At 40.0% G+C, this 24,118-nt stretch overlaps 1 protein-coding gene across 3 annotated transcripts in view; it reads right to left on the bottom strand.

Moving 5' to 3' along the window:
• nf1a (neurofibromin 1a) overlaps positions 1-24,118 on the bottom strand; it is a 101,297-nt gene that overhangs the window by 63,585 nt on the left and 13,594 nt on the right. The window contains exons 8-30 of one of the 3 annotated variants that reach the window (XM_041994272.1): positions 22,236-22,393; positions 21,976-22,149; positions 18,969-19,097; positions 17,556-17,630; positions 17,335-17,466; positions 16,936-17,073; positions 16,649-16,762; positions 15,955-16,034; positions 14,982-15,105; positions 14,217-14,463; positions 12,223-12,296; positions 11,960-12,043; positions 10,108-10,491; positions 9,793-9,932; positions 9,426-9,548; positions 8,625-8,708; positions 8,415-8,531; positions 6,775-6,956; positions 6,445-6,656; positions 5,831-5,992; positions 5,613-5,710; positions 4,690-4,825; positions 2,211-2,273 (exon numbers count right to left, since the gene is read on the bottom strand). In XM_041994272.1, the coding sequence (XP_041850206.1) occupies positions 2,211-2,273; positions 4,690-4,825; positions 5,613-5,710; positions 5,831-5,992; positions 6,445-6,656; positions 6,775-6,956; positions 8,415-8,531; positions 8,625-8,708; positions 9,426-9,548; positions 9,793-9,932; positions 10,108-10,491; positions 11,960-12,043; positions 12,223-12,296; positions 14,217-14,463; positions 14,982-15,105; positions 15,955-16,034; positions 16,649-16,762; positions 16,936-17,073; positions 17,335-17,466; positions 17,556-17,630; positions 18,969-19,097; positions 21,976-22,149; positions 22,236-22,393 (3,230 nt within the window). The remainder of the gene's footprint in view (positions 1-2,210; positions 2,274-4,689; positions 4,826-5,612; positions 5,711-5,830; positions 5,993-6,444; positions 6,657-6,774; positions 6,957-8,414; positions 8,532-8,624; positions 8,709-9,425; positions 9,549-9,792; positions 9,933-10,107; positions 10,492-11,959; positions 12,044-12,222; positions 12,297-14,216; positions 14,464-14,981; positions 15,106-15,954; positions 16,035-16,648; positions 16,763-16,935; positions 17,074-17,334; positions 17,467-17,555; positions 17,631-18,968; positions 19,098-21,975; positions 22,150-22,235; positions 22,394-24,118) is intronic. The other 2 variants (XM_041994273.1, XM_041994275.1) reach the window with 2 other exon arrangements.

Here is a 24,118-nt window from a genome sequence, read left to right as displayed (position 1 = left end):
ATGTGAGGACCTGATTTGAAAAAAATATTAAAGTTACATCTATTTTTAATTGCATCACTAATAAAAGTTTTGTCATTAAATACATAATTAATGTAACTTCTGTACATTAAAAAAAGAAAATCATGAAGGTAAAACAGGCTTTAATTAACTTTATCCTAATCCCAACATCTTTATCCAGTATTTGTGTAAATTTTCTGCGATGCCGTCGCAGCCGACACTTCTAATTACAATTCCCCAAAAGAGCTGGAACACTGCATGAAATGTAAAGAAAAACAAAATGTAATGATTTGCAAATCTCCAATCGAACCAAAACTTTGCAAAAACCTTCTTTTTTAAAAATTCCCAATGTAACATAAACAACATATCAGATGTCGAAACTGAGACATTTTATCATTTCATGGGAAATATGAGCTCATTTTAAATCTGATGGCAGCAACACGTCTGTAAAAAGTAGTCCCAGGCTGATGTTTAGCATCGTGTAGCACCCCCTCTTCTTTTAACAACTGTCTGTAAACGTCTGGGAAGTGAGGAGAGCAGTTGCTGGAATTTCAGGATGTGTGATGGCCGCACAGATAAAGGCAGTAACCCCCATACACCAACATTTTTCAGTTATGCTAGTTTATCATTTAGCACTACTTTTGTTTACATATTTGGTTTAAACTTAGTTGAAGTGATTTAGCTCTTTTTTGTTAGCATGCACATTTAGATTTTTTATTTAAACCCATTCTTTAGAAGCCACTGTGTTCATTCATTCTTCAGCTCAGTCCCTCACAGGATGACAGATCTTAACCTGCATTTGTGGATTTCAGGGTGAACTGTGTTCACAGACAGGGACTTCTGGAAGTCTTACTGACTCCATGCAGTGATTTCCAGCAGAGAATCATGTCGGTTTTTAATGCAGTGCTGCCTAATGGCCTAAAAATCACCATCGTCCAATTCTGACTTTCAGCCCTGTCCGATGTGCACAGAGATTCCTCCTAATTACCTGAATCTTTTAATGGAGGGATGGTTGAAGTCTTCCAAATTTTACGTTGGGGGAACTTTTCTGAAATTGTGGAACAATTTCTAGACATGGTTTGTCTTAGACTGGCGAATCTATGCTCATCTTTACATGAGTGAAACTCAGTCATGTTATTTTGTTGCTCCTGTTTCAAAGTTTTACAGACGTGTTGCTGCCATCAGATTCTAAATGAGCTAATATTTTCCATGAAATTGTAGAATGTCTCAATTTCATCATCTGGTATGTTGTTTGTGTTCCACTGGGAATAAAATATGGGTTCAGTAGATTTGTAAATAATTGCAATGTGCTTTTATATTTACATTTACATGTACAAACTTTATTAGAGTCGAGGTTGTAACTCCAAACAGGATGTGTCGTGACCCTGAGTGGGATTGATCAGGTACAGAAACAGGATGTATGGATGGTGGATGGATTACGGAGGCTCTGTTTGAACTAATCTAGAGCAAAGGCACTTACTGAACATACAGATAATGACAACCTCATCGCAGGGACGTTGTCAGGCTCACATTATCCATCGTGTGAGCCTGTACACAATTTATAAGAAATATGAGGTTGATGAAAAGAAATATTAAAATAATAACATGGACATATATTTAAAACTGCACTGGTGCACCTTTATGAAAAAAAAAATGCGGCCACAGCACCTGTAAGTGTTTTCCGTCTGGAACCCTGAACCATACAGCTGAAGAATCCAACCCATCACACAGGGAGGATCATTTATCAGAATATTTCATCTAAGAAGAATTTTGGTCTAAAAAAACCAAAACAAAACAAAAAGCTGTGTGAGCTCGGGCCTCGTGTAGCTGTGTGCAGGTATGAGCGTTAATTTGTTCAAATCATCAGATGGAGCAACATGATGCAGATGAAATGTTCTGAAAAAATGTCTCCTGGAGTGCCAACAGAGAGTCCAGAAACAGAAGAGAATAGAGCGCTGCTATTCCCCAGGAACTGTTAATTGAAAGTAAACCGAATGAAGCCGATATTAGTACAATGAGAGGGTCGTACACAAAGTTGAATGTGGAGAAAAGAATGAAACATTTTTGGAAAACACCAAATATGAAACCAATTACTGATAATGAAGAAATAAAGAAAATAAATAACAAGAAATCAAATGAATAAAATGCAAAAAAGCCTTTTTTTTGCTTTAAGGGGGAAAGTGTCTGAAGGAAAATAGATTCTCCAAACTTACTGCTTTTTTGTTTTCCTTTTTTTCTTTTACTGATGCTTTATTCAGTAGAGAGTGGCAAGTAGCCTACAGAACAGAGATGAGCACAATCATGGTCACAGCACCAGCTATACACACACACACACACACACACACACACACACACACACACACAGGTTTCACAGCCTCAACCACTTGGTTTGTACATATATTCTCAGTTAACCACACAAATATCAAAAAGTCATCAACGATCGGGGAGCTTGAAGCGCTACCAAGCATGCACCGACTGGGTTTAACTTCTGCACACTATTAACATGTGTGTGAGTTTATGCCTACACAACAGCAAAAGAAAACCCAAGATGGAGAATGAAGGAAAATAAAAGCTTAAAAAAAGAAGAAAAAGAAAACTCCCATCAAAATCTACATTGCTGCAAGTACAGACCGTCCTACGTTAGTAAAATCTGAAAAATGAAGCTCAAAGCCTCTCAGTGTGAGAAAAGTGCACACTAAGAAACTCCGATCCCACTCGGGTGAAAGCGTGATGGTGGAGGCAGCAGACGTGGCAGCAGGGTGATGCTACTTGGGCATTTGGGTGGAAAAGACAGAAAAGTCAAGACTCAGCATTTGGTGAAAATGATCAATGTGTACTGAGATTTAATCACAATATTTGTTGGGTGAATGTGTCAGTCAGGGCCACTCGGTTTGTCATCAACTGTGCTGTAATCACACCTGATCCAGCACCGGGTTCGGGGCGGACCGTGACAATGTGTCTTGTGATCATCTCTGTCTGGGGGAGTCTAGTGACTGGAGCGAAGTATTCCCATTGAAGAGACAGCTTTTTCACTCACTCTGGCCCAGCAAAAACATCGTTCCAGCAATGCACCAGTTATTTGAAGCTGAAGCCGGAGATTTGGCAACTAAAACAGGAAAAACTGGTTCTAAGTCAGGCTCTGATTCTAAACCAGCACTGGAACCAGTTTCGTGGGAAAAAAAACCCTTTAAGGAAATGTAGAGAGGCTGGGCTTTGGGTGCCTGATAATTCCTTCAGCTTTATGGTTTCAGTGTTATAAGTCACTCTCCTTTTCCTGTCATTTCATTACTGTCTCAACCTAAACAATCAGAACAAAAGAGAGAAAATGGCCCCAAAATATGGCAGAAAAAGTTATTGTGAGATGATTTTTCTTTGATTTAATCCCATGAAAGTACAGCAGTCTTGACCTGAACAGGATGAGGTGTGATCACAGCTGTCATTTTTCATCACTCAGGTGGCTCACCATCAGTCAGGAAGTCAGAGGTTTAATCCCCGACTATTTAACGTGCTGTTCTGTTGTTGGGTAAAACAATGAACCCCACATTACCTCCAGTGTGTTCATGTGCGGTAGAGAAAAAGCCTGGACAAATGTGTGTGTGAATGAGAAATGCTTTATAGAAACCAAGCGAAGGACAAAAAGAGCCATAAAAGTTTGGACCATTTATCATCAAGTCTGTCAAAGGGAGTCACTGCAGTGTGTTCGGGGAGAATAAAATCAACCCTCATATGAACGTTTTCCTCAGCTGCAGCCTGATTTTACTAGTTTTCACCAATACATCAATAATAATTAATAATATGTAAGAATTCAGTAAAAAGGTGGAGGTGGAGGTGGAGGTAGAGAAAATGCTTTTCATTGATAAATGAAGTGAACATCAATATAAACTGAAAAAAGACGAGACAAGAAATTATGTGTTTGGACTCACTGAAACTGGTTAAAACAGGTTTGGTAAGATGAAAACAGAACCAAGTGTTCATTTTCTCAGTCTTGTATTTATAGTTTACATCATTAAATCTACAGACACAACTGGAGGTATAACTTATAAACAACATTCATTAAGTCATCATCCATATTTCAAGCAGATGCGTGTTTGTGTACAGACTTAAATCCAGGTTATACGGTCAAACAGAATCACCTTGTACACTTAGTAATCATCGTTTTCTGTATCAGGTTGATTAGCTGATCCATAGAAAACTAAATGGACTTCACATTTTATTAACTGAAATAGAAAGTAGTCTCTGGGTGGGATTTTCTTATACAAAATGTGAATTGTTTATTACTTTTTAAATTATTTAAAAAGTGTGTAGGCCAATGAAAGTGACGTAATATTTTTAAACTACAGTAACTAAGGTACTGGCCTCAGTGGAAAACTGTACTTCCCATGGTATGCAGAGGAAAGTCTCATGATGGTAAAAGCTACGAAAAATAGGTCCAGTTCAAGTTTTCAGACATACTTCAGAGGATTTTTAAATGTGGGTCATTAGCAGTGAGTGGAAATTTTTTGGGATGTGAAACTTAAAAGACAAGTCTTGATATATCGGTCCAGCAGAAGCTGCAAGGTGCGCAGAGATGCCTAGGATGAAGCCTGCATAGAGCTGAGCAGCAGGAGCTTGAGATGTGTTACTGGGAAACGGCGAGAGAGAGGCTGGGTGAGCAGCTGGGGGGCATGGTGAGACGGGACAGAAAGGGCTTACCTGGTAGAGACAGTGGCAGACGCTGCGCAGCTGTGGGGGGAATTCACTGGACGAACCGATAATGGCCTGGAAGAAGCGCTCAGTGATCTGTAGCAGGTTCCTCTGGTTCTCCTCGAGGTTCTCACCTTGTTCCAGCCTGATGAGACAACAAGCCTCCTTGTTAAGGACCCCAGCTCATCTTAGGTTTCCTTCAGGCAACTTAGAAGGACTCAGCACATATTCTTCTGGCAGAGCAAATATATTTACATTATTGGGGAATCTCTTCCTGCCAGTGTGCTGCAATACACTGCTGCCTCCCTGCAGCAACTATCAGAGCAAATTTAAGACATGGGTTCTTGTAGCAGCACTGAATGAAGAAACATTTATTTATTCATTAAAACTTAACTTAACCAGATTACAACCCCACTGAGACCGAGATCTCTGCGAGGCTTACCTGACCAAGAGGACAGCAGGTCACGTCATGGTAAAAAGTAGTTTATATTAATAACTTGAAACAACCAATAATTTAGTCAATTCATACAGTTCAACAGGTTTTAAAGTGAAATTGTTGAATTTAGTAGTTTGATCATTTATTAGAGGTTGCAAGTACTTGATTTCTGCAACAATTAAAAACACAAAAAAGATTCTTGCTGTCTGGAAAGTAAAACCATGAAAAGCTAGAAATGAAATTAGTTCCCATATCTCAGTTTAAATAACTGAAATATTACAAATATTCAATAAAAAAAACTAAAAGTTAAACTAACTGAAAGAAAACGAATTAAAAATAAAAGAAAATAATTAATTCACAATTGCTTTGTAAATCTTTTAACTTGCTGCTGTAACAAGTGCAATTTCCCCAACAAATAAAGGGAAACATAAAAATATTTATTACTGTATTTTTGAATATAGAAGAGTGACATCATAACCCAGGTACTGCCACTTACCTGGTGGGGTCCACTTCAAAACTGATGTGTTCGGGGGTCGTGATGACTCCTCTTAATAAGGGCTCCAGTAGCTTCTGCAGGTACGCTGCTCCATATACCTGAAGAAGACAGCACCATAAACAGTCATATCTACACAAACAGCGTGTTTGAGGAAGGAAATTATGTCAGTAGTTGTTTTTCTAAACATTTCCAAAATGGAGTCGTGCTGTGTTTTCCACCTTAAAACAGAAGGTCATTATCTTGCTCGCGAGGCTGTTCCCTCTGAAAAGAGTCTGCATGGAGTCAGCCAGCTCCACCTCTTTAGAAAACATGTTCCACAGCAGCTGGTAGAGTAAATGGCGGGAGTCGAACAACGTCACCAGGACCCGGGCTAGCTCGTCCTGGAAATCAGAGAAGCAAATGAATCACTGCTGGATGGAAAAGATTTCATGAAGACAGAGTCAGGTCTGCAAGGACGCAGAACGATACAATTCTAAGTTCAACTCTGTAACCCTCTGTAATTAATGTAAAATGAAGCAAAGCATGGCTGAAATGTAGACTTTGCGGAGGTTTAGCAGTAATAAAATGTTTAATATACTCTTTACAGAGTATGCAAACTTTCAAAGACACAAACTGCTGTTGGATAAACTAACATACATCTAAATTTTAGGACTGCTGTTGATGTATGGATGCAAACTGAAGTCAGCTGCAGACTGCCTGAGTGTGAGTCCCATGAACTTCACCAGATTAACACTTTCCTCCCTTTGGATGTTTTGCTCAGACCTGATGAAGCATGCATGGAGTAACTGTCACGTAGTTTGCAATCAGCTCTAAATAAAGTGGAGCTACCCACCCACTGGGACCCAGGAACAACATTTGCCAGAGCCATGGCAATGGGCAGCTCTCCCTGGTCTCCCATCATGGTGACGAGCTCCACAAGCCTCTCGAAGCGGTCGGCCAGCACAGTCTCTGCCAGTGTGTCAAACTCTGTTCCCTGCTGCAAGATCTTGGTCAGCACCTCCATGAAAGTTGCTCGAGTCTGAAGGTCCTTATGATAACCCAGACCTGCAAAGGAGGAAATCGGTGCTGAAACTCATGAGGAAAACTCTGTGGATCGTAATTTGATTAATTCAATTTTTACCAACAACATGTCTGTAAAGTTTATGACTGGCAGCCGACTAACCGATGGAATGCATGAGGCCACTGTCTACGTTGGCGTTGAGCAGGTTGGACATGGCCAAGACGGTGCAGTGGCGAAGAGAAGCCAGGCGTCGAGACATTCCCCTCTTCCGCCCCCCCACTGTCTGGCCCTCATCCTCTACCTCGCTGCAGTCGTTGAGCAGGTTCATGAACAGGGTGAAGTACCTGCACAACAACACAAACAGAACAGTGTGGTTTACACCTCATGAAGCTCCATGTTTCCTTCGACCTTTGGGGAATTGTCTTCTCTTTAAAACTCTTAGAGACTACAGTATTTCAGTTATACAACTGTACTTTTCAATACTGTATATCATAAGTGCATGTCAGATTTTGTCTTCTTTATGTATGTTTTTAAAAACAGTAATGACTTTTGGTGTGCTGCAAATAACTGTGCAGTTCAGTACATGTTAGCTTTGTTACTCTGTTCTTGAATATTTTCTCCCACAACTACTGACTGTATAAAGAATAACGCAGCCTATAGGATGGAAATGTGAAGCCAATTTGCCTTTAAGTGCCTTTAATCAGCTGTACTTATTATGTAAATACAGTATAACCATGTAAGCTCCAGAGCAGGACATGATCAGTATTTAACTTGGTTCCTGATGAGTATGAGTTACCCTATGCAACTTTGTTTGTCACTAAATTTTCCTGGAAAATTTAAAGCTCCATTATTATGGAGCTAGGATAGAGACACAAGTTTCATAACATGTATCTCCAGATTTGTACATGTAAAAACAAGTACAGCAACAAATCTACAAGCACGGATTAAATCTCCAAGTCAGAAAATACAAGACAGTTTTACAAATACAAGACAGTTTTACAAGTACAAAACATTTCTCCCACATTTTACACAACTAACCAAAAACCAGTCAGATTTCTCTGATCCCTAACCAACCACAGATTTGTAAAGTCACAGAATTAATCCTTTCTTGTAGACTTGATTTGTAGCTATACTCATTGTTAAACTTACAAAACACAACTTGTGTCCCTATCCTACACATCAGGAGTTGAATCTGCAACAAAAATGCTCAGATTCCATGTCTGCCGTCTGCTATACAAACTAATATCTGTTATTAGTGCCTCAACTGTATAGTACACGTCCTAAAAGTACATAAAAGTGGGGTGGCTATAGTTCAGGTGGAAGAGCAGTTGTCTACCAACCGGAAGGTCGATGGATTGACTCTATGCTTCCCCAGAGACTATACAGTATAATAAGTGTCCTTGTTAAGGTTCCATTGGACACATTGGGGCAACATGTGTATATAAATATGCACGTATGTGTGCGTGGTTGGGTGAATGTTATGGAGTGTAAAAGTGCTAACTGAGTGGTCAAATATGACTAGAAAAGTGCTATAGAAGGACAGTCCATTTACCATTTCTAAAAGATAAAATAAGCTGGGACTAAAGTTGTCTCTGCAGACCAAAGTCCAAGCACTGGCCTGTGGACATTTTAATACCCACTAAATTGTGTCTTTTTTCTTTTCCATCCATGTGAGTTTCATTCATCAGTGATCTCAAGTTGTATGTACCTTGTTTTTATTCATGGCTTGATGTAACTAGTCAGTGGAAAAAAATGTGAAGTCAGTGAGTCTCAAGTACAAAGTGGATGGCACATGTTCTTACTTGAGGAAGAGCTGAGACTTAGCCTCCATGAGTTCGACTCCATCACCCTCCTCTGGCTGCAGAGGTAGACCAGCTAACAGGGATACTACAGCCTCCATACTGGCCTGGTCCAAGTCTCTGCACATCACAAGCACACAACAACAAGTTGACATGGAAGCTGACTCAATTCATTTCGGTACTCCTGTTACACTGAATATAAGAGAGTTGCACCTCGTCAGGCACTTTATGTCATCATCGGCAGCTTGGTTGGAGGTTCCCATCACCCAGTCTGTCAAATACTCCACCATCTTGTTCCTACACAGAGAAAAGGCGTCCAACATGATTAAAGATGGATTAACTGGAAACACAAAGCTCAAAAACTCAGACATGTCAGAAAACTGTTTTTTCCTAATCGCTGAACATACTGGCTTTGGAAAAAAAAAAGGATCAAATAATAATAATAATAAGAAGAAAACAATACTGAAGGAAAATAAATAAATAAAATAAAACTTAACACTCTTAACTGCATTTTAATTATTTTGAATTTTTAGATTTTAGCAGGAATTTATTTTAGAAAAGCAAATTACAAGGTGATTTCATATTTTCAATTCTTTAATAATTTTGTCAAGTTAATCAAATGAATGAATGAAGTAAAGTAAAATAAAATATATTAAATTACATTGTCAAATGCAAAATATTGCAACAATTGTTTTTAGATTTTTTTTCAAAGCCAAATTATTTACATATTAAACAAAATAGTCTTGTGTCTTATTTGTGTTTTGTTTTTTACCAAATAAAAAGGATGAAACTTCCTTTAAGTGTGGTGATTTAATCATTGTAGCTTAGGGTTGAAAACCACAATTGCGATCTAACTGTAAACCTCTAGCTGGTCAACACATAACACGTTTACGAAGCAGCAGATTTACAGAAGAACAAACCCAATGAAACTGTCCAGGTATCTGGGGTGAAGCTGTAGAGAAGGTGTCACGGAGCTAAAAGTGAGCCACCTAAAATGAAACCAGTGTTACTGACCTGAACTTCATCTCCTGACAGAAGGACAGGTCGTCTCGTCTCTCCATCATCACCTCGACGAGCTGGCACAGCTTGGTTTTGATCTGGATTGCATGGACCACGTTACCCAGGATGCGCACATACCTGAAGGATGGATTTATAGGAAACTGTCTGAGTTGCAGCAGCTACAAATAAAAACATGAGTGTTAAAAAAAGTCAAGTATAAAATAAGAAACTGCCTCAGTTTCAAAGGGAACTGATAAAAACAAAAATCCAGCAATTATGGGAAATAATTTTAGTTAATGTGAACCAAGAATATTTGAAAATTTACTGCTGAAGCCTTTAAAATTTTAATAAATGATCCATATTTTATATTTCCAGGTCTTACCTGACCAGGTTGAGCATCATGGTCTCGATGCTGGCCTGTCCCAGGTGCTCGGAGCTGCCCTCTGTGTGGTTATCCAACAGGTTCTTCATGATGGCTATGGTCTGCTCCACAAACTGGGTGTTAGTGTCGTTGATGGGAACCTGGAAAGATGCAGAGTACATCTCAGTCAAAACAGCATTCAAAGGAAAAAAAAAAAAACATTAACAACAATACAATTGAAAACAGATATTCTGATTAAGCTCTGAATTCTTTGTCAACACCGAGCTGTTTATATGCAGCAAAAAGCATTACCGACCCCCACACGGCTGCACTCACCGGTCCCTGGGTGTCAAAAAACTTGCCAATGCTGTTTTTCAGCTTGTTGAAGAGCATGGGGTAGAGCGCTGGACTGAGCTCCAGACCCAGCAGGTCTTTCACATTGGTGCGGACATGGAGGCCGACTCTGTCGTGGCCACACACCAGTAGGGCCAACAGCCGGTCCAGGAAGCGGCTGACGGGCGTCTCACTGGAAGCTGATGAGGAGCAGGACGAGGCCACAGCATTGGACATGTCGCAGGGCCCCACGGAGATCATGGAGGGTTTACGCTCACTCAGAGGGCCCATAGGTGGGCTGTAAGTGGCTGGGCCAGGAGTGCTGCGTTGGTGAAGGCACACGCCACCCAGCGCACACAAGAAGCCGGTCATGTTGATCCACTCCTGCTGTGGGGGTGGGGGAGGGGGGGGTGCAGAGAGACTGATCAGCAGTGGCACAACACCAATCCAAGAATGCTTCTCTCTGTCCCTTTGGTAACGCTGATGTTTATGTTTTATACTACTCACAACAATCACACGAGCCCTGTCATGTGTAGCCCCACAGAAAACAAATAAATAAAAAATTTAATAAAAAGTATGCACTGTCACTAGCATTACATGACATGACTGGGTCCAACTGGACTCACAACAGTCTGACTATCACTTAATTATGACGTCCCATCTTGTTTGAATTCTTGCTTGTATTGTTCTTACTCTCAGACGTAAGTCGCTTAGCTGCCAGCTAAAGGCGGATTTATGCTCGCGCAGCGTCTACGTCACCGCTGTAGGCGCCGTGTAGCTCCACAGAGGTTCGACTCCTACCTGTTCCAGACCTGATGTGCATCCCTGCCACGCAGACGGTTAACCGGAGGTACTCCCTTGTGATTGGTCAGTTTGGGATCACGTGTTGCCGGATCTCTGGATCATCTTGCTGAATTTGTGTAGTAACCACCGTTTTTAAAAACAATAACTTATGGATCAAGTTGATGAGAATTACTTCTTCACGAGTATAAATCCGGCTTTAGTCTTGCTATGTGCCACATGTCAGAAAGTGGTTGCGTTCAGTAACAAGAAACAGCAGTTACAATGACAGTTTAGAGAAAGACTTGTGTTACCGCATGTACATTCCTTTCTTTTATTTATCGTGCATTATAAAGCCAGTGTCAGATTTATCTTGTAGGAGGGGGCTTCCACTGTAAGGCTGGAGTGGAAACTTTACTGCCAAGATTTTGTACCTTGGGCTTAAGGGGCAGCAGGTACTACTAGAGCAGTGGTTCCCAACCTATTTTCCTTGAGGACCCCTTTCATGCAAATACTAAAAAGCCATGGACCCCCTGCCCCACCCTGTGGTGAAACCATGTTTGTTTTTATGCTTTCAAAAGTGAAATTCCACAAAAATGTAATGTATTCTGATCGAGTCCTATCCTCCATAAAGCCAAAATTAAATTAACAACATACAGCCTTATTTTTTTTTTTAAATAGGGACAATGTGTGGACATGAATAACAATGGCTCTGAATGTTCAAAGCCTCAGGGGCTTCCTATGCTCTTTGGGGGACCCCAGGTTGGGAATCACTGTACAACAGCACCATAGCTATGGGCCTAGTGTTGGTCATGGCATCGTACTAGCTCTAACAGGAGTTTTTCTATTTTGTTTCTAGTTTTATCATTTTATCTACACGTTTATACACTTCTGCACAACTGCAGCTGTCACTTTACAGGTGAGCAAAGTAAAGACAAGCACCAGGTGAAGATCTGAGATTCCGCCTTTTCGTTCCACAACCCAGCCCAACCTTTTAAAATCTTGCTATAGTAACCAGTCTGCACCTCTTTGGACAAGATACAGAAGGGATAATTAACTTGTAAATTATGCTTACCTGTCCATCGTCGGCCTTGTTTTTGGGGAAGTTGAGTATCTGTTTGGTTGTCTGGTCCCATTTAGCGTATGTGTCCTCCCAAGCCTAAAGGTGGAAGCAAGCGCCAACAAAGCAGTAGGAACACAGTTAGGTAAAAATGAAAAGAAAAAAAAGCAATAATTAACGCCTCTTTTTTGTTTATCTATGGCACTTTAAACTAATAAGTGAACAAAGAATCACGTAAAGCAAACAAACTGTACAGCTCACTAAACGCTGACATGTACCTCAATGTTTCCTGGTGTGGGATGCTCTATTCTTCTTAACAAGGCCATCACTCTTTTTTGCAAAGTAGAGCGACCTGCAAAACAAGTGGACGACCCATTACTGAAAGTTATCGACACAGAAGTGATCATGTCTGTAATCCACAGAAAATAAACTATAAAAGCACTTCTATCCCACTGGATCAGACTGCAACTTTAAGAAATGGAAAAATGGTAAAATATTATGACTGACTTGAAACAACGAGGTTTAATAAGCCATAACTTTTATAGGTTTCTACAACCAAGAGACCAGTTTAGGAGAGAGGATTCAGACAGTTAGGTCAGGTGGTCTGAAGGTCTATTTTATTGGCAAATAAATCAACCCCAGGGGTTAGATTAATCTCCAAACTATATAATGGAACACAAGCCCTCAAGAGAGAAAATATATATAATGGAGAAATTGGAAAAGGAGGGTCAATTCTCAATGCAGTAGGAAAGCATTTCATCTCTGTCATGGAGAGGTTGGATGGATAAATGTGATTTAATTCTTAAAAAACATTTACTCAAAACAAATTTCCACTTAAAAATGAATGTGCTGAAGATCCTGTGAAGAACAAATTGCAAACAATTTCCATGTGTCTTGATCTCGCCTGTTAATTCAGCAGTAGTGGGTTGGAGTGTGGACAATAATGGGAAAGTACTGAAGGTAACTATTCCCAACTCTTCTGACACTATATTTAGACTGGAGGCCACAGACACACAGAAAGGATTTGCCAAAATTTTTTTTTAATGTTTTACTGACAGCAAGTAATCCAACGCTTACAAGGACAAGGATGACAATGGACTCTTCTACAAATGAAGACCTGATTAAGATTCATTTTTGAGCTACTAGCTTTTCAGTTTCTGTCAGGAAAAAAGGAAACAAAACTTTGTTTTTGGGTTCATTTCTGTTACTGAATAAAAACAAAAAAGACCGTCTATAATCAAATGATTATGTGTACTGCTGTAGTCTGAAGGCCTTTTTAGGAACAACGAAGAAGAAGAAGCTGCATTGTTAATTTAATGGCCACACAGACCACCGTCGTCACCATGTTTGCTGTCATCTGAAACTGACGTCAGACCTTGGAGATAATCTCTGGACTGCCCTCTAGAGGCTGTATTAACCACATCAATGCCGGTGTAAAGGATGGATGGGATTAGGTTTGACAATGTTCGAAACAGACGTACCTATTTATGTACATAAAGGGAACATAAATGAGCCTTCCATATATTAATATTCCATTCATCCATTCCATCCATCTATAATGCTTAGTCCAGTTTGGACTAGCTGGAGCCTACCCCAGCAATTAGCAGGGGGAGAGGCAAGTTACGCAGGCCACCAGTCCATCGAAGGGTCAATACAGAGATGAACAACCACTCAGACTCATTCCTAGGGAGAATTTAGAATAACTAATGAACCTAACATGCACATCTTTGGACGGTGGGAGGAAGCCGGAACACCTGGAGAACCTGGGTGTCAGAAACACAGATTTAAGGTGGGATAGTTACGTAGTGTAGCTTTAATCCAGAGCAGCTGAATGTGGGAGTGAAAAGATCCACAAATTCTGCTCTAGAACTTCCTGCATGCCGACGTAGTTTCGTCCCAGGAAGGTCAGCGAGTGAGAAAATGTGTGAATGTAACAGTGAATCTTCTGGATCGTTTACAGCTATTACAGAAGGTGTGTGTGCTGGGCACACTGTCCTTTCTGGCATGGTGAGCAATAAGAAAACAAAAATATTTTTTCCTTTGACTTCTTTGTTCAGACTGACCTTGTAGGGAGAGTTTCATTTATTCAAGCTGTATCTTTATTATTCTCTTGTTTACGTTGAAGTCGTATGTTTGTACTTTTTCATTTATTTATTTATTTAGAGGTGATATAAAGAATATTTGGGGATGTTTTGTTTTAAAGGAATAATATAATGTCAGCTGTTGTCCTGAACACTGGTGTATCTCAGACAGAAGATGGACCTGAACTGACCTGTTCCCATCAAGGTGCTGACGGAGGCCAGTTCGCTGAAGGTGGCATAGTTGGGCAAGATTGTCTGGACGGGCACCTCATCGGCTGCGCTGCGGATGTCAGCCTCCTCGCAGAGGTGGCGGAAACAGGACATGGCCACCAGCACTGCCTCTGTGTCTGGGCTCCACAGGAACATGTAGAGGCACACCTCCAGCTTGGTCTGCGCCTGCCGGCAGATGGGAATGCCCCCACCCATAGTGGCACACTCCTGAAACAACCGAAGAAGAACTGATTAAATATGGAAAATTGCAGCTAAGGTGGCGATTTTTTTGTCATACAGTATGAGACAAGATCAAGACACTGAATGGTCTACACCAGTGGTTCCCAACCTGGGGTCCGGGATCCCGAGCACAGGGGGTCCCTGAGACTTTGAACATTAAAGCCATTGTAATTAATGTCCACAAATTGTATTTTAAAGAAAGAAGTAAGGCTGTACGTTGTTCATTTAACTTTAGCTTTGTCAAAGAAATATATGGTGAGAATCTCACTTTTGAAAGCCTAAAACCAAGTATGGCTCCAGCACAGGGTGGAGCAGGGGGTCCATGGCATTTTATTATATGCATGAAGGGGGTCCCTGAGGAAAAAAAGTTGGGACCCACTGGTCTACACCACTCTGATGTGCATGGCTGCAGGCTGGATGTCAGAGCATCATTTGTAAATACTGACTAATGTATCACTACCTTAGCTAAAGCAACATACAGCCATGGGAAAGAAGAACAATGATACCTTGTTCTTGAGCAGAAACTTGTTCCTGCAGATGAGGATCTCCCTCAGCCATTTTAGTACTTCTGTCCCGTTAACCATTTGATGGCCAATAAGTTTGCGGCAGATTAGGAAGAGCACCTGGGAACTACAAAAAAGAAGAAAGAAAAGGAAGCATGTCCTGTAAAATGACTTAGTTTTAACAACTGATTAAAGTGTAACTACACCCCCTACTTTTTGCATAACTCCACCCACTGCCAAATTTGAGAAATGCCGGGGGGGGGGGGGGGTCAGGTTACATGGGCAGAAATGATTGACAGACAGCAGCTCAGTTTACTGGCAAGATGCAAAGTGAGATTCACAAAGCACCTAAGTCACAGAGCGGTCTTTGAGGTGGAAGACTTTTGCTGCTGAATCTCTTGAGCTGCACATGAACAAGGTGGTCCTGAACCTGAACCGTATCAGTCAGAGCCGTTAGCGCTGTTGCGCTGGCCTGTCAGCAGCTCCAGCAGCTCTGGAAAGCTGTGGAGACTAGCAGCAGGTTGTGGCAGCTGCAGGAAGTGCCGCTTAAGTTGCTGCTGCTACGATTAAAGCTGCTGTCTGTCGCCAGATGAAGATCAGCAGGTAAAGAATAAAGTCTGGTGTTACTTTTACAACCCTCAAAAGCACAAATCTGCCCCACTGTACCTCCTGAGTGTGTGTTTACTGCAGGTGACTTCATCCAATCAGGACAGAGTGCTTTGTCTTGTTTTAAGAACAGATTGTTTTTCCTTTGAATGTCTGACTGAGCCCCAGATTAAAAATTGTGTTAAATCGGTGTGTAATCACTGGATCATGAATTAAAATGACATTGTGGTAGAATTTGAAATATCAGCAAACATCCTCATTGTCCACTGATTTGATATAACATTGTATCATGATCAAACTGGTGATTTATGCCTCTAAAAAAACCTTCGGGATTTCATTGGACCTTTATTTCTTTCAGAAACATGCGTACCTGATGTCCCAAAATGTCTCTATGGGGGCATCAGGATTCCACAGCTCTATGGTCTCTGGCTGGTGCAGCACTAGTAGAGCCTGGAAATTAAAAGGACGAGGGGCAGGACAGGTGGAGAAAGAAGGAAAATGTCATGTTTTACAGTAAGAAAGGAAAAGAAAAGCCCTTATTAAAAATATGTGCCAACATTTATCACAACAGCACAGAGAATTACTGTTCTTTAACAGCAGGGGACAGTAACACCCCCCTGCTTTGTTATCTATTGCTCTTCATTCAGGCGACACTTCTTACACATTTAGATTCGTCACTTGATCATCTTAATCTTAAGTCATTGTGACTCTAACCTTTAATCATGCATTTAATCTGATAAAGGGTTTGATTTTCCCTTTTTCCTGGTAGGCTTTTAAAACGCTCTGCAAGTCTCCCGTGAGTCCAGAAAACTTTGCTGAACCACAGTACGGAACGACATTTCTGGAGTTTGAAGCATTACAGGTGATCAACAAGAAAATGATTAACAACATTACATTCACTATTAGGTTTTCCTTCACGTTGCCATGTTTCTGATTCGAGTCTTTTCCTACAGTCAAGAGTAAGGTGGGTGTAATAAAGTCCTCCACGCTGCTTCTTCAATCCAACCTGCTGGTTTTAAGAGAAAACACCTTCAAATGATCAGCATGTGTGTGACTTTTCTGACCTCCATGGCTTCTTGTGAGAGCAGGGTGGTGTTGTTCAGAGGCACCAGCTGCACCAGGCCGGTAATGAGCTCTGCTGTGCTGCTCTGCATCTCTGGAGCTTGCTTCACTGGATTCTACAACACAACCGCAATCGTCATTGAGTGCAACACGTTTCAGTTCAAAAGGTCTTTTTTTCTGTCACTAAAATAAAAAAACTGAGAACATCATCAAAACATGGAAAAAAACTGATCCCTGAAAACAACTTCTAGTGAATAAACCATTCCAAAAAAGTTGAATGTGGACGTACATGCAGCATGAGTTTGGGGTCAGCGTGGATGAGTTTGACCAGAGCGAGGAGGAGGCACTTGTAACTTCGAGTGTCTAGGTCTGTGGCTTTCTCTTTGAACTTAAGGCTGGTGGTCTTCTTACCTATGAATGTCAGACTCTGCAGGAGGACACCAACAAAGCTGGTCAGTTCATTGCTTTCAAACTGCACCGCCACATCCAGAAAACAGGTCGATGTATTAAAATGATTCATTATTCACTCTGAATCCAGAGCTGACTGGTGAATGCCTACAAATCAAAGCCTAAATACAACACTTATTTAGGTCATTAAGTTGTTCCAATGACAATTACTTTGCTAAATGCAACACCATCATCAGTCAGAGAGCGAAATGATGTAATGTCATGTGTGCTGTTGGCTCACCGGAGCCATGCGTAGTGGAGCGTGAGTGCCAGTGCCTTGAATCACTCGGTTGAGGGTGTCTGAGAACATAAAGCGAAGCTCTCCAGAGTAACAGTACACTGTATCGATCTTAGGCCACCAGTCTAGATGGGACTGAGAGAGGGGGGGAAACACAGGATGAGGTTGAGAAGCATTAAAACGTTCTGTTATGAACGATGCACAAAGATGCTAAATAGACTCACGTTAGTGATTATTCTGTGCAAAGAGTTGACCAGGACAAAGTGAAAGGTGGAGGGGGAGGAGGCGGCCAAACAGACCTGGGGGGGAGAGGATAGAGGTAAAAGTGAACAAGATCAGTTTGAAAAAGATTAATAAATGCTGTCTAGGGACGTCACGAATATTTAATTTCAAAATTAATCATGGTATAAAACGCTACAATTAATTAATAGTAAAGATCTCTCAAAACCATCACTTTATATAAAATCTTATGTATGAATTATATCAGCAGATCAACGCAACTTCAAAGGAACGAAAACAACGTTCCACCACTTCTAAGTGTTTCCACTTGTGTTGCTTTGTTTTGAGTCCGTGAGGGTTGCAGAAGAGGGACACAGAGGATGCAGAGGAAGCGCTTTTACCTCCAAACAAACTCTGTTTTTTTTTTTTATCTTGCTTTTAGGTTAAAGAAATAAGACGACCAAAGTGTCATTGTGGAGGACGGCTCACCAGCCCGTAGAAGGTTGCAGAGAATAGAGGACATACATCAGTGCGTTTCACCACCTGCAGGACAACCAGCAGCTTTTTAAGCTACAGTAAAAGTAAATGCACAATAGTTTGGATAAATGACACTAATATGTATCCAAGGTAACATTTTAATTATGTCCGACTCGGGTTGGTCTTACAGCGAAACATGGCGCGTTCACTGGACGTTACGTTATAAACGACGATAAAAAGAAACTAAATACGTCTTTTGGGACGGATAGTTTTGCTGTTTAAACATAATCGACCCGACATGAGGTTCATGGCTTTCAGTCAACGGTGTGAAATAGTCACAGTCCGTAGAAGAAATGGCATTTAATTCCAGATATACAGTCATATTTATTTTCACTACTGTAGTTTTATTTATGTCCCAAACAAACAGCAGCTATTCTGCTAAAGAACAGCTGGAAGTAAAAGCTAGCTGGATGTTTTTCCTGGGTTTCTAAACTCTCTACGTAAGTTGAAACTTGTTCAAAACTATTTTTATATTGTGGTTTACAGAAAGAAGCCTCCCGCGTCCAGGTAGAGGACCTGTAGCCTTTTCCATCTGAGAGAAATCAGAGTTAATGTGTAAGATTTATTTATTCTTTACACAGGAGAGGAAATTTAGCTTGAATCAGACTTCCGAGTTACTTAACTCTGTTGTTAAACAAGTTAGTTATTTTGGCATGAAAAGATAGAAATAAATAAAACTAATAGACATGAGGAGTGTTCAGGTGATTTTACACAATATAGGGCTGGTTAACTGAAAAGCATAATAATAATAGTAATAATTGTGAAATCATAATTATTATTTTGACAATAATCATACCAAGATCATCTTGAATCATGAAATCTCTGCTGCCACCCACCAGCTCCCAACTAAGAATGAATGTAGTTAAAAACTGTAAGTCTACCTTAAAGTGCTGGTTGTTGTGGGGATTGATACGGAAACAGGAGATGAAGCAGTCCGTCATGAGCTCCACGTCAGCGTTCTGGCTGCCGGTCCCCCTCCAAAACGGCTTGGATGGATTGAACAGCTGAGCCTGGTGGAACAGGAAGAGATCAATAATGGAAGGTATAACACATTTTTAGGTAATATTTAAATTTGGCACAATACAGAGGAGAAATAATGAGCCTAATAAATATTGTATTAACAGCTGAAAAAGTGTGTCTTCACAGAAGCCTGGTGAATAGCCTGTGATCAGTGATCACTAACATAATTTCATCTGCTGGGTCTTTATATACATTTCTGAGATAGTAAACTTGATTTATAAAACAAATATTCTGTAATCTGGTCCATCTCGACAGTAGTTACGAGTAATTTAAAGCAGTGCTACTGAACTTTGGCAGATTTCCACACTTTGGCGCCACCTAGCGACAGCTAACTCAGCATCCATCTTGCATCCTGTTTCTTCTCTGATATCTTCAGCCAGTAAAAGTCAGTTCAATGTTGACTCTTGTCTTATCTCTTGCTCTGTCACATCATCTCTTTATTTTCCATTCTTCATCTAATAATGTCCTCTTGCGTTCTTTGCTGAATCAGCCATGCGTTCACAACGGCCAGTGTGTTGGTATCCGGTTGACGGCATGTAAAGTGTAAATCAAAATTCAGCTGTGACGTAATGCGTGTGGTTTCTGAACCTTGGGATGCTGCAGGGCAAAGACGGCTCTGGGAATTTACATAATAAATGTCACTGAGCAACAAAAACAATTTAGAAATAGTTTTGGGGTCGGAAAGTTATGAAGTAGTGCTTTAAACATATTTGGATGCTTTTGCTTTGTGTGTTTGTTTTCTACTTTATAAACTATTAAAAACAGTCAACAATGCAGCCTCCTTACAGAGCTGCAGAACATCTGTATCACCTTTATACTGACGATAGTCAGATATATGTGCCTCTTCCGGCATGTCTCGAAGACATCAAAGCCTGATTGGCCCTAAACTCTTTTTCTTAATGAGGAAAAAACTCAAATGATGGTGTTTGGTCCCAGTGGCTTTTGTGAACTCGATTCTATTGATTTGGGCCCTTTGGCAGTTTTTTTTTTAAAGCCAACATTCTCAAATTTGAATTTTAAGATGGACAGTGATTTTATACTGGATTGGCAAATCAGCTCTGTAGTGAAGTCCAGCTTTTTCTTACATTAGGCAGCTAGCTAAGGTCAAACCTTTTCTTTCAGAACAGCACTTCGAAACAGTAATCCATCCCTTCATTACATCTCAGCTGGATTACTGCAACTCTTTATTTTGGGGTTAGCCAGTTCTCCCTCGCACGTATCCAGTTGGTCCAAAATGCATCTGCATGCCTCCTAGCTGGAGTACGTAAGAAGGAGCACACAACCCCCATCCTGGCCTCCCTCCACTGGCTGCCAGTGTACTACAGAGTTCATTTTAAGATTCTTTGATTTGTTTTTAAATACTGAAATGGTCTGACCCCTCCATACCTCTCTGAGCTACTCCACCCCTACACTCCTGCTCGGTGCCTCAGGTCAGCTGACCTGCTGCTCCTGGACTTACTGAGGTCCAAACGGAAGCTCAGAGGGGACATGAGCTCCCCCTCCACATTAGACAAGCGTCTTCATTGTCCATTTTTAAAACTCCTTAAAATCCATTTGTATTCTTTGGCTTTCAGCCCAGCATGACACACTATTTATTGGTTTTAATCTGTTTCTTTTAAACAGTTTTTAAAACAATGAACAATTATTTTATTATTTTATTTATTTCTCTGTTAACTACTTTTTGTGTTGCTTTGAGCACTTTGTTGCAACTATGGTTGTTTTAAAGGGCTTTATAAATAAAGCTGAGTTGAGTTGAGCATTTGCGCCATTTGTACTAATCAGTCTGCAAAAAGAACTGAAACAAAAACACAACACATCCTACTGCAGATCAGCTATTTTTGTTGACAGAAGACAGAGTTCAAGTCTGACAACATGTCTGCAGTTCACCGTCAGATATACTGATTTATCAGCTGATTAAACCAGCATGTGATGCAATACATTCATATTTCTCTTTTACAGTCTTCACTGCATTACTGATGAACGTTTTGCATCTAGATAATCATTTACAAATATTCCATTCTATTGTTTCATTTGAATTGAAAGGGTTAATATTAAAGGATTGGTGAATTTGGTGCATGATTTAATAAAACATAAAAATATCTGTATCAATTAAGAAAACGTATCCTGTCCAGACCCGTTTTATATTCAGAGCATAACATAAAGCCATTTTTACATTGGTCGAAAAACACCTGCCAACACCCACTATGACGTGCCTGATGATGCAGTAGAATCCGGTTTGAACCATCTCTAGTTTGGCTTGGATTCAATGGGAACATAAAATCCTGTAAAAATGATTATTGTCATGAAAGATGCTGCAGTCGGGGCAACAATGGACACATCTCACATTTTCTTTATGGAAACGTACATCTACCACATCTCTGAGGTTCTGACAGCAAAAACTCGCTGATAGAAAAATAAAAAAAATTATTTAGTATTTTCTTTTTCCTCCAGCTGGAAGCCTTGTCTCTGCTGCGCTGTGTGGGGCTGACGTCCTCTGTGAGGTAGAGCTCTACAGGTTTACAAGACAGGCAGGTTTTGGCCTCAGATCACTGTTGTATGATACAAGATGGGAACAGCCTCCACCGGCTTGTTTCAGTGGGTGTGTCACATTTAAATAAACATTTTAAAAAAAAATGAACAAAAAACAGCATCAGAGCGATTCTGTATGGTAACCGGATTCATCAGTGTATGTCTGGCCTTTAACAGCCCATATTAGATTCAACAATTTCTATAGGGGTGTCTTTAAAATTAATAACCTAAAAATTAAACTTAAACCTCTGCATCATTGCTGTCAATCTAATGTTCAGAAAATCATCAAAGATCCAGAAAAACAACATCCTGAGTCAGGCCCTTTTCAGGAGGTCAGACCTTGAGATCCATGACAATGGACTGGACCAGGAGGAAAATGGTTGAGTGGTCTTCCCAGCTGATGTAGGTTGAAGCTTTACAAAGCTTGACACAGGCGATGGCGGCGCTCTCCATAAGCTGCTTGTTTCCACCCTGTCCCGCTAAGGCTTTCCGCAAGCTGTCCAAAAACAGTTTCTGCAAACACAGCAGGATAATAAAGTGTGTGCGTGAAGGCTGAAGTCAGTGTTTTGTGTGCATGTGTGTGCGTTGTTTCCTCCCACCTTGTTGGCTTTGCTCTCTTCCACGGTGTCTTTAGAGATTGTGTGTGTGATCTCTGGACAAAGGATGAGGAGGATGATCTGCAGAGGCCACACGGCCGCCTTCCTCTTGGCGCTCTCTGCAAAGCTGTCCACCAGGTCAAACAACTTCTCTGCAGCTTCTGTGTGGACAAACAAACGCACAGTTAACAATGCAAACATCTTACTTTTACAAAGCTGGTCGCTAAAGAGCTGAGCACCGTTTTAAATTAAAATAAACAGCAATCAGTTTCAAATGCAAATGTTTTTACCTGGAAATTCTTTTATCCTGAGTTTAGTGAGATTATTTACATCCATGTTTTCTTTGCTTTTAAATGGGCAAGAACATAAAAATTTAGGAAGTATTTTCTGATTTTTTGAGGCTAAAATTACATTTCATTTGTTTTTTTTTTTTGTTTTTTTTTTTTTTTTTTGCAAAATATGAGCTTAAGTTTCCATTTTACAGCCTGTATCTCCCAGGATTTATGTCCATTTAGGGTATGAATTCATTCACATTTTCACATTTTTCGTATATTCATATTTAATATGTATCTTTTAAAACATATAAGTACTTAGTTAATTGCTCTTTTTGATGTTTTGCATTCAAGGTAAAAAAACAAAAACTGAATACCAGTTATTTTCATGTATTAAAGGCTACAAACAAATGTGGGTTTGAATAAATAAAATGTCTAATTCCTGTATTTAAGTAAACATCAGCTGTGTTTACATAGCCCCTAGAACTAAATATCGCAATAAAAACAGTGGTAATGGAAACACCTACATTTCTAAAAAAAAAAAAAAAAAAAAAAAAAAAAAGAACTCAAATATCACTAAAACGTTTTTACATGCTCACGAGGTGGTTTTTCAGACATGTTGATATTAAAGTATTTCCCAAAAGTGTGATGGAAACACTTTGTTTTCACATTTTTTTTGTAGGAGGTTACGTGACCAGTTCATCTCAAGTAAAAATACCATGGTATGAGTAGATGCCGGAGGAGACAGAAATTTTTTCCCAAATAATTAAAGAGAAAAATATAAGCATCATCCTTAATAGCAAACAACAGCGAAATGCAGAGTTTTACAAGGAACTAGAAATATCCGTCCTCCTCAAAGTGCGCTAAACGCCATTCAATGAAAACACCTGTAAATCGCAATTGAACTTTGTGAAAGTTTTAGAAAAATACAGCTTTTATTTCGCTTTTATTTCCCAATTTATTTTGCCTCACTTTGCACTTCTGACACGTGATGGAGATCTGGCCAGTCCATGAATCCTTGCCCCAGTCACCAAAACAAACTACGAAACAAAACAATTCTTGTGTTTCCCTCATCTGAATCAGATGAACCATCAGGTGGAGAAAACTGCAGATGCCACCTCTCTTTCTTTACTGCGAAACATACTGAGGGAAATTACCTAAAAACATGTGTACACAGAGGATTTAATCAGTAATGCACATTTAAAAGTATGATAAAGATAATAATCAACATTTAACACCTTTATATTATTGATTATCTGTAGAGTAAAAGCTTTAAAACACAAGTATATGTGATTGTGATTAACCCTGGCTTATACCCCTATCTGGACATTTCCCCCAGATACAAAACATTCAATACCTGCTTATCAGTGAGGTGTAAATGTTATTCAGAAATACATAAAACTACCTTGAAAGAGCAATATTTCGCATTTAAATCCTCCTCAACCTTCATATTGGCTCTTATGTCAATTATCCAATACCAAGCATCCAGTTCTTTCTTAGCCCCAGAAACTCTCCAGAAATACACCTCTTAATGTTGATGTAAATGATCTTAAATTAAAACTGAGGCTTCACCAGTTAAAAATAATCCTTTAATTGAAATATACCAGAAATAAA

The sequence above is a fragment of the Melanotaenia boesemani genome, chromosome 9 (assembly GCF_017639745.1).
Source record: "Melanotaenia boesemani isolate fMelBoe1 chromosome 9, fMelBoe1.pri, whole genome shotgun sequence".
NCBI lineage: Eukaryota > Metazoa > Chordata > Actinopteri > Atheriniformes > Melanotaeniidae > Melanotaenia > Melanotaenia boesemani.
This window is presented reverse-complemented; position numbering and strand designations above follow the sequence as displayed.